The sequence below is a fragment of the Zea mays genome, chromosome 3 (genome assembly GCF_902167145.1).
Source record: "Zea mays cultivar B73 chromosome 3, Zm-B73-REFERENCE-NAM-5.0, whole genome shotgun sequence".
Lineage (NCBI taxonomy): Eukaryota > Viridiplantae > Streptophyta > Magnoliopsida > Poales > Poaceae > Zea > Zea mays.
The window spans coordinates 213,617,771-213,634,510 of NC_050098.1; the positions used below are offsets into that span (position 1 = coordinate 213,617,771).

The following is a 16,740-nucleotide window of genomic DNA, read 5'->3' on the forward strand; positions in this document are numbered from 1 at the left end:
TGGTTAATTCAACAGTGTCGTTGTGGTATAGTGTGTGGTGACTGGGCGACCTCGGATTCGATCCCGCTGCAACGGCGATCCTAGTATCAGCCTATCTATCAGGTTTGTTGCCTATTTGCCAGGTCCTGTCGTAGCTATACGCCTCACGTCACGCGTGTACCATGAGAAGTCACACGAAAGGGCAGTCCTACTGTGTTGCCGGTACAGTAGCAGCTACCCACGTTTGCCTCTGGATTACGTGTAGCAGCAGTAGCCGCATGGGCATGGCATGATACCAGAGGAAATAAAGCCGCGGCATCTGGCCTTTGATGAGGCCTTTTGCCCTTTTTACGGCACATGCGTGCGACGCTGTTTCATCGGCAGACCTGAGACCGGCAGCCATCCCTCCAGTGTCCACCAGACGAGAGGCGACCGGCGGCCAGCCTTTGCTGCCTTGGTTGTTGGCTGCTTCGAGACCCCTCCCCTGCAGCGACTGAAAACTGGAAAGTATAGCAAAAGTGCTTTATGAGTTTATGTAACATGACGGGTGCATGGCAACAGACATGGTAATCCAAATGCTTCACAATAAGTTACAACCCTTAATTAATTTTATTTCAAAAATAAATAGAAATAAAGATGATCATATCCTTAGTCTAAAATTTAGAGCTCATTACCACCCCTAATGGCAACACGTTAACGGCGTGTTTGGAACTGACACATGCAAAACACAGGACCGTAAAAAGAACACAGAAATAAAGAGGGGGAGCTCTACAGTGGCACCACTGCGCAGTGGCAAAGTGATTAACGCTTTCTTCACGCCCATGAAAATCTTGGAAGAGCTAGAAGCAGACGTTTCAATCCAAACTGGAAGCATCTGGAGGTATAGGCGGGGCTGCAGTTACGTTCAATCAACATCTGACAATGGTTGCCACGGCTAATTGATGAGACACGTTTCACAGCTAGAATGTACATATCAGGGATTGAAATGAAATAATCGTGAACTTAATTTGTAGTATCCCTGAAAATATACAAGATAGTTCGTGCCTCTGATCTATGCACCAGCGGTCAGCGGATATCAACATACACTTGTCGTGTCAACCACAGAAACCAATGTTGAAGGAGATGACCGAGGTCTCAGGCAGATCCAAACTCAGCCATCCACTTCTCGTGCTTTTCTATGTCTGCAGGCGAGACACTCTTCTGGACCTTCACCAGAGCCTCCACAAAGTCGCACATGGCCACTGGGTCCTTGGCTATATCGTCCTTTGACATGTTCTTGATCTCGTCGCGGGTTTTGCCTGCTATCTTGCGCCGCATACCGTTCATTGAAGCATCACGGCAAACATTTGTCAAGTCATCTCCACTATAGCCTTCTGTCCTCCGAGCAACCTCATCGATGTTAACATCCGCAGCTATCTGTTGAGACAAAAGGAGGTACAGAATAACAGAAATAACAATAAGCCACTGAAGATATGACACAGTAATTGACAATCCAAATGTATGGAATTAGAGTAGTGAGCAAATTGGTTCGACCAAAAAAAAAAGCACCGGTGCAATGCTTCGATAAGTATCTATTTTCTAGGGCATTTACATATCATTAGGAAAATGAGAAATTCAAAAAATAAAATTGCCGGGCAACATACATAATGGTTATGCTGCAGGCATGTACATGTGATTCCACAAAATTAAGCGCCAACAATTTTGACACGTGCATCATGGCATGTCTGATAAAATCAATTTGTTCGCAATGACTCAAAATGAAACAAAGGAAAGGGGACAAAGATATCACGAGATGATCCAGAAAGATATCTCCAACACATACCTGAACTGTTCTAAGATTAATGTTGATAAGTGCCTTTCTGCTTTCGAAATCTGGAAGTGGGATATAAATACGCTTCTCCAGCCTCCGCCTGGGCAATTTAGAAGTCAACATAATGCACATTAATGTGAACAATAGTAAGTTACTAACATATTCCCTCTATTCAAATTGTAGTTCCTTATGCTTTCTCCTACGTTAGACTTCTCTAACTTTGACCAAAGTTTTAGAAAATTATATTAACATCTATAAGTTCGAATAGATGCACTATTAAGAAATATTTAATGGAGAATTTAAGAAAATAGATTGATATTGTAGATATTACATTTTCCTTTAAATTTGGTCAAAGATAAAAAGAAATGGTTTACGATAAAGCTAAAGTGAACTATAATTTGGATCAGAAGTGGTAGATGCATATGGAAGAAGAGAAGTAGCAATGGCAATAGTAGCAGCATACATGGGAATAGCCTGGTGAAAAATAATAATGAGAAAAAAATAGTATTCTCATGTGTGAAGATAAATATCTAGAGTAAATTATAACTAGCAGGTAAATGCCGCTAGTATAGATATAGGCAAAATTCTATTGAACTACCAGACATAAATAGTGTCTACATAAAGCAGGAAACTACCAGACATGAATGTTGCCCAAAAAAGGGATACCAATGGTTCGTAGAACTGTTATGCATGATGTCAGATCCCCACCAAATTTCAACAAAAATACCATCTGGGGTGAAACCAGGCAGGAGGTGGTGCATAGCCTTTTCATTTGCAGCCATGCCTGTTATTATAAAACAGTATCCTATATACATCAATGGACCAAAACTGCCAAAATAACCATCTGTTTTTTCCCTGGTAAAATAATCAATGATTTTGACACCAATAGTTCAGTGTAATTTGTAGTTTCACATTAATTCTCTGTAAGGCTGAAGAAGGGTCTATCCTTGTTTATTTTGGTGGCCTGGGAGATGCACAGGAACGATTGTGTGTTTGAGGGGATTAGGCCTAGTGTTTCTGTAGTCTGCCGTAACCTGTGGTATCTAGCTGGTAATTCTGCGTTTAGCTTTCTGTGCGCAAGGTTGGTGGGGCTGGGCTCTTGAGCAAGCCCCCCACCCCCTTCTGTGTTGGGTCGTTATCCCTCGTGTGTGTGGCGTGCCTATGTCTGTACTGTAAGGGTGTGGGTTTTAGGCCTCGGTCCCCCACTTGTATTTTTTCTTACTCCTTTTTAATAGAATGACATGCAGCTCTCCTGCGTCGTTCGAAAAAAGTATGAAGAACCAATTTAAAAACTCTAACCCTATTATTTGGACAAATAACGGCAAAATCATGTCATCCTGCAAAATTGGGTGCTTTGCTTGAAGAAAATTACATAACTGAACAAGAATTAGGCACTATAAACGCAATGACACAAAGAATTGTAAAGCATTACAAAAGGAACTGGAATGAGCAATTAGTGGATTTGTTTTGTTTAGAACAAATGTAACTAGATACATCGAAAAATATAAATGACATAAACAGGACTGAGTAGCCTTGACCTCAGCCACCAGTCCTCTAGGCTCTGGTGATCAACCTGACCTGCAAAAGACCAGGAAGGGACCAGCCATGAGCTCAGCAGGAGAGCAGCAAAGGAGTTGGATTAATGATTTCTTAAGAGGGAGATCATTAGGCTATTCCTGTTGCATTGTATTATGCAATATTAAATGAGTGCAGCATAGGATGACTTGGTGACATGACAACTTGTGCTTGATATCCAAGACTAGGAAACTGTGTACAGGTTGTGGGCTCATTGTCATCGATACACCATATGCAACAATCAGAGTTGAGGTTCTAAGAAAAAAATCACCAAGATAGAAGATAACGCATTAGGTAAATTTTATCATATTTGTATTCTTATGACATGGCACATTGCAGCATTGGGAGTAGCCTCCAATCAAACACGAACACATCTCAAGCCTGGATGCCTGCATCACTGGCTGGTCGGCCTGCTGGCTGCTGTCGTGGGTGCGTGATTTTTGTACTAGGGAAGATATAATGTGAATTTGCGATGGCTAGTGTTGAGGTGAAGCCCCAGCCTTGGGTGTTCACTTGAGCTAACATCTCCCTTCTTTGTGAATCGTGTCCCCAAGCGGAGTTGAGGAACCAAGCTGATGGCTGGATACCAGGGAAGCCTTTGTGTAGAAAACTAGAAGCCCTCGTATAAAGCCTCTGACTTCCAGAGGCTAAAGGAGCAGAGCAGTCAACCAAGGGCCGAGGGAGCCTCCGACGGAACCTTGGGGAGCAGGCGATCGAAGATGAGGAGAGCCTTCGCATAGCGGAGGGGGCAGCTAGAGACTGAGGTGCTATCGGAAGACCTCGGGTAGGGCTAGATATCGAGACAGCTCGGTTCGGCTAGGCTCGTCCAAGTTCGAGCTGGCTCGTTTAGCTCGCGAGACCAGAAAAAACAATATATATATATATATATATATATCAATTTCTAGTTAATTTCAAACTAATTTAACAATAGAAAATAGTAATTATACTCATAGTTTCACAAACCACATCAATGTAACAACAAATTAACACACCCCATCACTCATCAATTCACAATCCACACACATGTTCATAAGTTTAACCCACAGTTATATTCGCATAGACCAATTTAACACACACAATTCATCAATCATTAGTTTAACTCATAGGTCATAGACACCACACATACATATAACATGTTCATCAATTGTTATGTAAATGATATACGTATAGTTTTGTTTTACTGAAATATGATAGCTCGTTTAGCTCGCGAGCTGGCTCGTTAACGAACTGAGCTAGAATGTCAACTGAGCTCGTGAAAAAAACCAAACGAACCGATCCAAGCCGAGCTGATCAAAAATCGAGCGAGCTGACGAGCCACGAACATTTCGTCCGTCCCTAACCTCGGGAGCTAGCAAGGGTTTTGCCAAGCATTCGCTGTCGTCACGCCTCGGCAAAGGAGTCAACAGACACAGCCCAAAACAAGAGAAGCCTAGGAAAGACCCAAGAAGACCCACAATGTAAGGCGGTTTGGAGTGGAAATGTCCCTCCGTACCCCCGTTCCTATGATGATAGGGATCCTAGGAATATCCTGTACCAGGTAGGGGGCATTCTCGTGAAGGCGAAAAGATCTACCCAACCCCTATAAAAGGGGAACCACTGTAACAGTAATAGGAAAATTTAGTATGGCACCACCCACACTATTGATTGCCTCGGTGTCCATGCAACTATTGGAAGGTCTAAAAAACTCAACCTGGAAGACCTTCTAATGCATGTTGAGAAAACCCCGAACCCTTCCCCATCCATAAGCAGCAACGCCATAGTCCATGACTCCATGTGAGAATGACCACAACTGGCACGGACCTTAGACCTGTGCTTTGGTGTGGGGCAAACGAGGGAATTTTTTAACCCTAGCCTGAAATTCGCACCCATATGGAGTCGGATTTAGTACCCTAACTAACTCAGATAGAGGCCCTTTCACTCCCACCGTTGGAGGGTCAACCCTCGGCGAGAAACCCTCACCTGTGAACACCTCTAATCCTCATAGAAGCGTTCGTGTTTACGTACTGTGTTGGCTACATGTCTTATACAAGGTGCTGGTTTGTCTCTGGTAAATTACATCTTCCACATACTGAAGTTAGGAACTACCATAGTTTCTTGTCTCACCAAATAAACAGTGGTCAGTGGTGTGACAATGCAGCATGACTGAGAAAAAATGATTCTGTAAAAGTCTTGAGAAATCAAATAAACTGTCCCTGGCTTCGACAGTATCTAACGCTACTAGCAGCACCACTCAAGCAATCAGGTGCTACTGCTAAAATATGACAGGTTTATCCGTTTATGTGAACCATCATATGCATCTTCCAGGTACCAACCCTTATTCATAATAATAAGTAGGCAGTAGCACCTAAAATGAAGTGAATATGAGAATAAGAGTTTGCCAACCTCAGTGCCTCATCAATATCCCATGGAAAATTTGTTGCAGCTAGAACCATAACAATTTTTGGCTGACCATCTTCAGTGGTGGAGCTATTGTTTACACCATCAATTTGCACTAGAAGTTCAGACTTCACCCTTCTTGACGACTCATGTTCACCAGATGCTCTGATATGTAGAAAAAATGGACAAATACATTAACTGGCGATATAGGTACATTTTTTCTTGTCCAGCAGAATGATACATTCATGCTTATGGTGCAAAATATTGAAGAAATTTTCATTGACTCGAGTAAATGAACAACTAGCAAACTTGACTTCACATACCCACGTGATGTGCATAAGGAGTCAATTTCATCAATGAAAATTGTACTTGGAGCATAGGCCCTCGCAAGATCAAATAAACAACGAACCATGCGCTCACTTTCGCCGCGCCATTTAGAGGCCAATGTTGCAGAGGAAACATTGAAGAATGTTGTTCCACATTCTGTAGCCACTGCCTTTGCCAAAAGAGTCTTTCCCGTGCCTGGTGGACCAAACATAAGAACTCCTTTCCAAGGTCGACGAATACCCTGATAAAGAAGAGTGGACATAATTAGCCACTATGTATAGAGTTTAGACTAAATGAGAAAGGCTACAAGAGAGAATAGATTAGTTGGGTTCATGACCATTAAAGAATAACATGATCCAAATTGGTATCACAATTAAGAAAACAAATACAAGTATCCAGAAACCACCCATGGAAAATAAAGGAACCACCAGTTTCATGCCATGCCATGTCCACAGCCATAAACATATAAAAAAAGCAGGCAGGCCCAGCATGGTTATTAAAAAGTCGCTTAAGCGCCTTTTAAACGCCTTTTAAATGCCTTTTAAGCACCAAAACGCTACTAAGTGCCTAAAGCGCTAGAACGTTTCACAAAAAAGCGTAAAGCGCTCGTTTTAGGCGCTACAGCTAATTTTAAGCGCCAGTTTTAGGCGTTTAAACGCTATGGGCCGTGAAAAGTGACGCTTTAACACTTTAGGAAGGTCCAGCTCCAGCCCCAGCCCATGAGAGAATCATTGTGCACCCTAAAACGAGCCTGTCAGGTGTCATCCACCATCCACCCGCCACCTCTGCGCCTCTGCACCTGTCATCTGCCACGGCAAGGAAGGGAGATTGAAATGTTGGTTACTAATACTCATGATTTGGATGATGGTTCCTGAGAGATCATAGATAGAAGGGAGATTGAGAGTGATGCTTGTGTCATTGTGGTTGTGGGCATGTCGTTTTAGTTGATTGTGTGCATGTGGTTGTTAGATGTCATTTTAGAACTTGTCATTTTAGTTGATTGTGTGCTTGTGAGATTATGGATATGTCATCTTACAACTTGTATTATGGGAGATTGGTATTTCCCTTGATATTATTATGCGAGCTTATGTTATATTGACATTTTGGCCATGTTGTTTAAAAAGACGTTTTAAAGCTCGCTTAAACGTTGTAAAGTCAAAAAGTAATCATGAGTGCTTCAACGTTTTATTGCTTTAATAACCATGAGGCCCAGTGTCGGAGGCTCCCATATGAGTGTGTCTGCGGGAAGGGATAAACTGAGGCAAAACTCCCCCCCCCCCCCCTCCCCCGGCAAATGCAGAGAGGCTGCTTCAAACCTGTGACCTGGTGACTCAGTGAGACAGCTCTCACCACTACACCAGCCTACCCTTCATAAACATGTGAAAGAGCAAAGTATCAAAAAGACAGTAAGGTTCCCAGCAATATTTTCTGGAAGTATAAAAAACTAGTAATTGTGCATAGCTAGACGATGTCCATGCTAGAGCACTAAACAAATAGTTGTAATGCCAGATCATTCCCATCGCTATGCTCCTGTAAAATTTGTTAGTGCCAACAATAAATAAACATCTTTCAGATACTTTACAGCGCTAAGTTTGAACCAGTAAGGGACAGCATAGCAGAATATAGACTAGTACCTGAAAATATTCAGGCATCCAGAGAGGAAGCACAACTGCTTCCTCGAGGAGTCGTTTGGCCTCACTAAGTCCGGCAACATCATCCCATCTTACTCCTGGAGTAGAATCCAGAACATCCCTTTCAAGCATTGCAGCTAAGTCCATATCTGGCCCTTCATATTGACCCTTCTTGGACTTACCTTCCTCAGCATCACTACTCTAGAAAAAAGAATTGGAAAAGGAAGATTTTTCAAAAACTTTATCATTAGAAGCCAGTCAGTAGCTGGCAATTTGCCCGCAAAAAAATATAAGTGGCAATTGCCTATCTTAGCAGAAGGATGATGGCAGGGGGATACAATTGTACACATGCATATTCCAGTATCCTGATTCAGAACGTAATGGTAGGCACTACAGTTTCAACATAGTTTTATGTTATGTCCTTTGCCATCTAAATGCCAATTCTCGTCTAGTATGCTATCATACTATGCCTAGAAGATATGCAGACAATTCAGGCACAGAGGAGATAAATGGTAAGCCCGAGTATATCAACATAGATAAGAGCCTTCATTATGTTTGTTTGCTTAAGTTGTGATTTGATTGAATTGTTATCTCATCTTCAAAATTTCATCGTTAGAGTGCCCTGATCCAGGTTGTCACCACAGTGTCTAGACATCTGGATCCTGACAAAGACAACCCGTTAATCACGACTGCATACTTGGCAGCCTCCCTAGACATAGGTATAGAAGGGATAGATGATGGCAATGATGTTGAATATCCATCTTAAAAACATAAATATTTGCCAGAACTACATCAAATTAACTCGTTTTTAATGACCAATTGAAGATCAAGATTCTACACTTTAACTACAGCCACCTTATAGAAAGCACAGGGGGCTAAGTGGCAATAGGTGATTGATTGAGCAATACCCCCAAAGAAATATGTTCACTCAAATTCTATGTAAACTGAGAAAGGACTAGTTTAAAAGGTAGAGACACATTCTACAATATTGAGGGTGTCGTCCTTGCGAGCGAAAGCCATGCCCGCTTGCGGGCGGGCGGCGGTGACGCCTACGGGCGCCCGCCACTCCTACCCTATTGAGGGTGCCGTCATTGGACCTCTCACCCCCTATGGGAATCCTCGCCCCGGCTTTCTTGGGGTCTCTCACTGGTGCTTGGCCGGCGTCGGGGCTCTGAGGGTTGGGGCCTGCTAGGTTTGTGCGTCGGTGGACGGCAGAAGGTGTCAATGTGCGGCGGCTTGGCAGGGTGACATCGGCGTGGCTGGCCCTTCAACTTTCTCCTTGGTGCTGGCGATCAACGCTGCTCTGCTAGGTCTTCGGAGGAAACTTTGCTTGGTTTGTTCCAGGCGGGCGGCGGCGGCGGCCTTTCGACGACGTTTCTCCTTCTTGAAGGCGCGGTCCAGAAGACCTCCAAATTGTGTGGTTGTTGGCGTTGTGGAGGTTTTTCGTTGCTCCGCTTGGCTCGGTGGTGTATGGGCCTTTGTCACTAATTCACTATAGACGTCTGCTTGCTCGCGGAGTTTCGGCGTTGTGGATCTTTGCTCGTGGTGAAGAATCGGAGCTGCCTCGCATGAGGTGTGTCGAGGCTTGGCAACGATGACGCGTCGTGGTCTTCTTCCTTGCGCTGGTGTTTGGGTGTAGGCGTCGTCGAGTTCCTTTGGCAGTGTGTGGCTCGTCTTGGAAGTTGGAGCTGCTCGTCCCTTGTGTCCGAGCTTGGCAACGATGTCTCTAGATGGGTTTGGGGGGGGGGGGGGCTACCGTTGTCTAGGTTGTTTGTGGGGGCCTTCCGTCGGTTTCTCTACCGTGCGCTTTGTGTAGGTTTTGGCCCGATTTTCCTTAAAATCGGGTCAATTCCATTCTTCTTAATTGAGAGAAAAAGCTCCTGCCATTACGTTCCAAAAAAACATTCTACAATATACACACGAGAACTGGTTTTAACAGAAGTGCACATTCTAGATGCTTTTATTGAGGTATTGTTCCTACTACAAGGATTGATACATAGGTATACTTCCGAAAACAAAAAACAAGTTACTAGTACTTCAATTAGAGTCACGTTGTTTGCCTATACTAATGTGCACAATGGAAATTAGAATGAACACACATCATGTTTTCTGAAACAAAAAAATTTAGGTATGTAAACATTTATTTGATAGAAATTACCGCTGAATCAGCCTTGCTTGAACTTGGTTTTCCTTTCCTTACAGAACTGTTAGAGGCAGTTGATGATTTAACCACAGAGCCTCCTTTACTCCCATTAGGTTTTGAGCTTCGGCTAGGTGTTCCAGTCCTTGATGAACCACGTGCCCAGGCTCCATCTTGGGAGGATTTTCTTGCACTAGATTGACCTCTTGTTGGTCTTCGGGTCGGTGTATCCCTTGGTGGAGCCCACACATCAGGATCATCAAAAGGAGCTGGTGAAGATGTTGGATACTCGTCCAACGGTTGGAAAACAAATGATTTATTGGAGCGAATAGGAGGTGATGAGGACCGCCTCGTCCCAGGAGCTTCTTTAAGGGACTTTAATTGAGCATCCAACTGTTTCACACTTTCCACTTCTTCAGAGATTGCTTTCTTGCAGTTCATCCATTTCGTACGAACCAAAGCATCGTCCAAAGTAGTTAGATGCCTGTATGGTTAAAATTAACCTTAATAACACGGAACACAACGAAAAGACATTATCTAGGCTTTTAACTCATTTTCCTAGTTATTTTATCATTAAATAAGAAAGAATGTGAGCCCCCCCCCTCAGGATAGTGCTTCAAAGTTATTATCTGTCTAACAGTAACTTCGACAATATTCCACTGTTCTATTTTAGACACACCACACACTATTTTGAAATTTGCAGGACTAAAATAAAGCATACAGCTAGGGGCGTAGCCAGAATTTTTCCTTGGGGGAGGGGCGGGGGGGGGGGGGGGGGGGGGGGGGGGGGGCAACACATATATAACTATTGTTGTAATGCTAATAAATTGAATGATGTATATATACAATGGCCACTAGTAGTAACAATTAACACATACATACGCTACGCTAAGTACATAACAAATTTTAACTTATTATAAACTAACTCTTTTATTTTACCCATAGATATATAACGGCGCCTCCCTTGTCTACGACACTGCATAAAGCTGTTTCACACTTTTTTCACTTATTTGCCTGTACGGCCGTACTTTTCTGAGAGTTCATCCATTTTCTATGAATCAGAGGATCAACATGCACAGTGTATCCATCGTATACTAACATGAAGTACAAGGAAAAACACATTTTTTAGCTTTTAAATATCTTCGCACCAACAGTACTCAATTGTTACAATCATTTATCCTAATATGGATGCAAATCAATTATATTTTTATCATTTCACTTAAAAAATGCAAACTAAAAATAGGGATAGACCCAACAACATAGCCAACATTTCAGCAAAATGCGCCACAGAGCAAAACGACAACTGCTAAACTACTGAAAGCAGCAGTCGAAATGAAAACCGTTGCCGTGAGGCCAAACCCGCAGATCCGGGCGGGCTGGACGTCGCGATTCACACCCACTGATCGCCGATTCGCCGTAGTGGCCTGATAGCGATCGAATCCACGGCGTAATACGGCAACTGGGGAACCGGGGTCAGGGGATTATAGGAAGCTCACTTGTTGATCTGAGCAATGGCGCCGTCGAAGAAGATTATGGAGGTGTCGTATAGGCCCTCGAGCGCGTAATCCCGCGCAAGCTTGATGTGGTCCTGCAGCCCCGCGAGGGGATTCGCCATTTCCGCCGCCGCCGCGAAGATCCGGCGATAGGGTTCCCGAATCCCGACAAAATGCGTGGTGTGGGAAGAGACGAGCAGGAGCAGTTCGCCAGTTCGATGGAGAGAACGCGAGGGAGGCCGAGAGCTGTAGTAGGAGAGTGGTTTGGTTTGGTTTCGAAAATCGAAATTTTGGGGACGAAATGGACTTTCGGTTAGGCCTGTTTGAAACTAGAGCCGATAGATAGCGGCTGAAATTAGCGGCAGAGATTCCAACGCCTAGTAGTTAATACTTTAGCTAACAATTAGTTCGTTAGCTCCAACTAACAATTTATTAGTTGTGTTAACTCAAACATGACCTTATTTTGTTGTTATAGAATTCGTTTAAATGGTTTCTCCGTAATAGTATTAACATATTAGGCTTTCTATAATAGTAACGTATTTTGTGTCCATGGACATTTGATTCAGTTTTTCCCGATGAGCTTTTCTAAAATTTTGGTTATGAAAATAATCTGAGTATATGAAAATTACGTGTGTAGAAAGATAAAAAAGTCCACAATTTATGATATTGAAAATGACGATTTTCTATTACCACAATTACTTGATCGATTTTGGGTTCACATTGATTTTATAGACCGAAAAGCTAGACGTTGACAGTATCCAACAGATTTCGATGGCCAGAAGTGGAAAAAAACTAAGAGTCCGTAGCCATTGGATCTCCGTCTTGTGGTGTGGTGACCTGCTGTTTTGCATTTATCCCCTCCCAGCTACGACGTATTTCCAAAACACCTCCTAGCCTGATTTTTTTTATAAAAAAAAACAGACAGATCCATCCCCACATACAGCTTCATTCTCCTTACATACATCAATACATGCTACCAACGCTGCCAATTTATGGCCAGGCCGCCACCGCTGTTCGGCCACCTCGTCGGCAAGTCTTATGCCTAACTTTAAACCTCTACTCATATACGTTTGATAGAGATAACATCCGCGATAGCGTTTTCTAATGTGTTGCATTGAGTGATTGTATGGAGTGGCACTAGATGGTACACCAATTTATAGTGTGTTACATTAAATGATTGTATTAAGTGACACTAGATGGTTGAGTTGCAAGACAACGGTGCTACGGTGCTAGTTACCTCCTAGACAATTTGGAGATTGTGACTCCGTCAAAGCATGCAAGAAACTTATGTGTAGCACTAGAAAATTCATTACGAGGGTATCATGCTCACCCCACTTAAGACACGAAGAGATCTACAAAGCTACTTTAGGATCAATATAGCTCTTAGAAAGAGATCTACTAGAACACTTCTCTGATTAGATATTACTATATATGGGAGAAATCGAACATACATGAAATTTGCATAATTAGGACATATTTGAACTAAGTCTAGAAAACGAGAGGCTATTAATATTTGCCCATGCTCCACTGTGGGGGTCATAAGTCCTACTCTGTATTTCAGAAAATGTACATTGTACATGAAAAACACTTAGACATTGTTCGGTTATTTCTATCCCATGTGGATTAGATGAAATTAAAAAATATATGAAAGATTTTGACTTGTTTAGGATTTAAACCCACTCAATTCCACCCAATTCACATGAACTGAGAGCAAAACAAATGAGCCCTCATTAGGATCTAGGATTCCTCCCTTCGTCTATGTCGATGACCAGTAGATGGTCTGGCTTTGAACCATTCGGTCCCTCTTTGTACAACTTGGGCAAATATGCGTGGTATGCTGGTAGGTAGCGTGATACAAAATCCATAACCTGAAAGAACTACCAGCATTATATTTCTGTAGATAATCGACTTGTTCTAGAAAAAAAACTAAAGTTAATTGTTGGATAAATGAGTATATATGCTTCCTTTTTAAAATAAATGACATGAAAATGGTTTGCTGAAAGAAGAACATCGGTAACCAGTCAATCAGTAATTTTTCTTTCCACTACCATGACTTTAACAAATAATGTTCAAGGATAACGAAGGGGTCACTCTAAGGAGCGAATAGTTTTGTCAGAGAACGCACCTCCTCATCAGACATTCCAGGTTTTCCATCTGCTCTCATAGCTATCTCCGCCTGCAGTCCAAATACTAAACTCAGAAAGTGCAATTCATGGTTTGTTACAGAGTTCAGTAGCACCACTTGCCACTAGTCAGATTATTCGAGTAATGACCTGCAGCCTCCACTGATAGACAGAACTAGGTTCTCTTATTTTTATAACGATCCACGAGTCGATGAACCTGTCCCAAGCGTCATAGTATGCTTCAAGGTTGTTGTTAACCACCTCGAGCTGAAGGTGACAAAATTACTAAATAGTGTCATACTATTGCTTCAGGTAAGGTAAAAACAACAGAATCAGATAATTGCCTGGGGATCCACTGCTTTCACAACTTCATTTGGAAGAGGTTTAAATCCAAGCATCCATCCTTCAAAGAAAACAACCTAGGATAGCAAAGAAGACACACTTAAGTTGAGAATCACTTACACTTAGTCACTTACCAAACTAATTTTCCTCGACTAAACATGAGATTACCTCTAACGGCCCTTCAACCTCCGGCCACACAGAAGGATCAGCACGATCACCTCTTCCCCCAAAAGCAGACTACATGAACATGTGACATGTATCATGCAGCTGATCAGCTATAAGCCTATAAACATCAGCCAGAGGAACATTAACTGCACCCTTTACCTTGTCATACCGTGGAACCTTCATCTTGATGCCTAATGTTGTGAAAACAATAGTGAGTTCACTAAAATATGTTTTAAAATTGTTGTAAATCATTTTACTAATTTTCCAAGAAGGCACAAATCATCATCCCAAATAAACAACTAGTTTGAAGAAGGCCCAAATATTTGTCTAAACATGTACCTTCTTTTGTTAGTTTCATCAGTGACTCAAGTGTTTCAACACTGAATTGGAGATTGTGGCTTCCAGCATTTCCACGGAGCTAGAAAAGTTTTGGTTAGTTACTCTCAAATCTCAATTCAGCTTGCGTTACAAAGTTGAAAGTAAAGCACGTTCACTAGCCTACTGGAGTGACGGAGTTTGTACCTCCAAAAGAGCATTTCCAGGGTATCTGTCCCTCAGTTCATTCTGCACATAGAAAAACGTAAGTGTTAGCTATTTCACTAGTTTCAATACTAGTTCAGTCAAGAGAAAGAGACTATTTTTGAATATGTGGTCGATATATTTTGCATATATAATAGAAGCTTCACACCTGCTCTTTTGCTGTCAAATAGAAGTCATCTATAGACAATGTGGCGGATTTCCTATGTCACACAGAAGTTTGGCTCTTAAATTTCATTCATACAGGCAAATTAAAGAGCGCAATGATCAGTTCAATGAGAAGAACTCACCTACCAGCAACCTGAAAAAGATAATCAAGTGCGAAGACCAGAGTCGTCTTTCCACTTCCTTGGGGAGCGCTGACCCCGATCTGTGTTAGACAAAAAAAAAACTCCCGTTTATCAAATGTGAACTGAACTTGCTATGCTGTCCATTCATGATTCATGTAAACTAATAATCAGATTCAGGCCCCGTCTAGGTTGAAACATCTCCTTTAGTGATTCCCTCGATCCATCAGGTTTAAGATGATAAGATCATGTGCACTTCTTTTAAGCATGGCTCATGGACAGCATATGCTTTGTATATATTTTGCCTAGCATCTACTGTGTGCGGTAGACTACATAATTCAGAGGAACATGTTCTCTTGTGCACATTTGGTGGAACATGGCATAAGAGCTTTGGATCGTATCCTCGCCTCACTCGAGAACGAATAAATGCCAGCAACACCAGTTTATTTGTGAGATGACGATAGGGTCGATTGCCTTAGTTCTAAACTTCGATTCGACATGAACATGAGCATCTATATGCAAGTAGTAACTGCAAAAAGGGCAATGTTGATGCGAGTGCATACCACCAATGGCGGGATGTCGTCGCCCTCGCTGTACTTGGCTCTGTGCTCTATGACCTGGTCCTCGCACCAGAGGAAGACGGGGATGTAGAACTGGTAAACCCGGGCCTTCTCGGCCTCCGACAGCTGGAGCTCGTCGAGGCGGAGGAGGCGCGCCACGTCAACCCCGCAGCGAAGCCACCGGCCGATGGAGTCGGCGACCTTCTCTTTGGTATAGCCGATCCTGTCCACCAGTGGACCGCTGCATATGAAGCTGTAGAGGTCCCGCGCGCTAAGCGCCGGGGATGGCGGCGGGGCGGCGCGCGGCGGCGAAGCCGTCGGGCCGTCGTCCAGGCATGACAAGAACGCTGGCCGGCACGATGAGACAAGAAATTAGACAATCGACAGCAAGTTTCTTCTCTAATTGTCGACAACGAGAAGATTACCATCCATACAGTCAAGATCCGAGGACCTGAACAATCGATCGGCTAACCAGTATATTAGTAGGAGCGGCTAACAGAAGATCGGTTCTCCAGTATATTAGTTTAGCGACAGAGTGGGTGCGGGATATTTTTTTGTTTATAGCGCATCATCGAACATTGTATACCAAGGGCAGAAATAATCAAATAATAGTAACAAAATGTACTCGAGCGAGGGAGGTGGTGGACAGCTGGAAAAATATCAAAAGGGAGAGAGATAGAAAAAATAAACTAGTCTCTGCCGCTCAAGCACGCTTATCGTCGAAAGAAAAAGAAAAGGACATAAGAATCACGCATCTAGAAGAGAAGTTAGAGACGTCGCTCTTGCTAAGTTTGTGTACATGCAACATGAGCAGTACGTGTGCGTGGCGATTACTGAGGTTAGAACGGGTTGTATATCGAGGCTTGGCTCGACTCAACTTATTCGAGTTCGAGCTGACTCGTTAAGTTAACGAGGCATAGTGTCAGATCGATTTGACTCGTTTAACTTATGAGATAAATAAAAAAACAATATGTATATAATAATTAAGTTCTAATTAATTTAAAAATAGAAAAATAATAATTATACTCATAATTTTATATATCACATCAATGTAACACTAAATCAACATACATTATCACTCATCAATTCACAATTCACACATATGTTCATCAGTTTAACCAACAATTATATTCATATAGACCAATTTAACATAAAGACAGTTCATCAATTATTAGTTTAACTCATAGACATAGACACAACACATACATATAATATATTCATCAATTGTTACGTAAATAATATATATATAGTTCTGTTTTGCTGAAATGTGATAGCTCGTTTAACTAATGAGCTAACTAAGCTAGAATGTCGGCTCTGTTCGTGAAAAAGATTCGAGCGAGTCGATTTGAGTCGAGCTAACTACAAATAAAGCGAGCCAACAAGCCACGAACATTC

At 42.4% G+C, this 16,740-nt stretch overlaps 2 protein-coding genes across 3 annotated transcripts; both read right to left on the reverse strand.

Annotated features, from left to right (window-relative positions):
- Positions 1–811: 811 nt before the first annotated feature.
- LOC100283437 (uncharacterized) lies at positions 812–12,710 on the reverse strand. Of its 2 annotated transcripts, NM_001156338.2 has the most exons (7): positions 11,335–11,626; positions 9,857–10,322; positions 7,702–7,899; positions 6,064–6,308; positions 5,747–5,905; positions 1,802–1,889; positions 812–1,395 (listed from the first exon to the last, which is right to left on the reverse strand). In NM_001156338.2, exons 1-7 carry the CDS (start codon positions 11,451–11,453, stop codon positions 1,114–1,116), a joined length of 1,557 nt encoding a protein of 518 aa, NP_001149810.2. In that variant the 5' UTR covers positions 11,454–11,626; the 3' UTR covers positions 812–1,113. The 2 variants fall into 2 exon arrangements, with proteins under 2 accessions (NP_001149810.2, XP_008672906.1); XM_008674684.3 differs by lacking the exon at positions 7,702–7,899 and having other exon boundaries at positions 883–1,395; positions 11,335–12,710.
- Positions 12,711–12,937: 227 nt separating this feature from the next.
- On the reverse strand, positions 12,938–16,031 carry LOC103651345 (D-glycerate 3-kinase, chloroplastic-like). Its single transcript, NM_001326531.1, has 12 exons — positions 15,771–16,031; positions 15,349–15,692; positions 14,789–14,868; positions 14,650–14,701; positions 14,484–14,525; positions 14,301–14,379; positions 14,121–14,152; positions 13,965–14,033; positions 13,799–13,873; positions 13,605–13,721; positions 13,457–13,507; positions 12,938–13,199 (listed from the first exon to the last, which is right to left on the reverse strand). Exons 1-12 carry the CDS (start codon positions 15,775–15,777, stop codon positions 13,062–13,064), a joined length of 1,086 nt encoding a protein of 361 aa, NP_001313460.1. The 5' UTR covers positions 15,778–16,031; the 3' UTR covers positions 12,938–13,061.
- Between the last annotated feature and the right edge of the window lie 709 nt (positions 16,032–16,740).